At 57.7% G+C, this 480-nt stretch overlaps 1 protein-coding gene across 1 annotated transcript in view; it reads left to right on the forward strand.

The window, feature by feature from the left end:
- The window catches only part of ANAPC1 (anaphase promoting complex subunit 1), a gene marked incomplete at its 3' end in the record, with an annotated part of 25428 nt that extends 24950 nt beyond the window's left edge, over positions 1-478 (forward strand). The window contains exon 47 of the mRNA XM_010132692.1: positions 379-478. Within this exon, the coding sequence (XP_010130994.1) occupies positions 379-478 (100 nt within the window). The remainder of the gene's footprint in view (positions 1-378) is intronic.
- Positions 479-480: the final 2 nt, after the last annotated feature.

Below are 480 nucleotides of genomic sequence, written 5' to 3' on the forward strand. Positions count from 1 at the left end.
AAGAAAATGCCGCTGATCTTTGGGGAGCTCTGGCTTGCTTGGAGGTGTGATGTGAATGTCACCGCCTTGGTGGCAGAGGAATCTGTGGCTGAAGGCTTTGTGTCCTGTGCAGGCGACAGCACCCTGAGCTCATGGGATGCTGTCCTGGACGTTTCCCAGTCAGGTGCCTGCTCAGGCCAAAAGGCCTTGATGGAAATCGTTGGGTTTAGTGTCCCCTTGACCTGGTATGCGCCTCCGTTCTGGGAGTCTTGTTGGAGTCTAATATAAAGTTTTAGGGCCCCCTAACCACTGGCCGGCTCTTTCCCCTGCCGACCGCCCTTTTCCCGGGCAAGCGTTCCTCCTGCACGGGCTCATTCTCTGTCCCTTCCATCTCTTTAGGAAGCACCAACTTCTCGGAGCTGCTGTTGAAGTTCAAGCAGCTGCACATGCCCGTCCGGGCGCTGCTGCGGCTGGCCCCGCTGCTGCTCAGCAACCCGCAGT

This window comes from Buceros rhinoceros, unplaced genomic scaffold, assembly GCF_000710305.1.
Source record: "Buceros rhinoceros silvestris isolate BGI_N320 unplaced genomic scaffold, ASM71030v1 scaffold33723, whole genome shotgun sequence".
Taxonomy (NCBI): Eukaryota; Metazoa; Chordata; class Aves; order Bucerotiformes; family Bucerotidae; genus Buceros; species Buceros rhinoceros.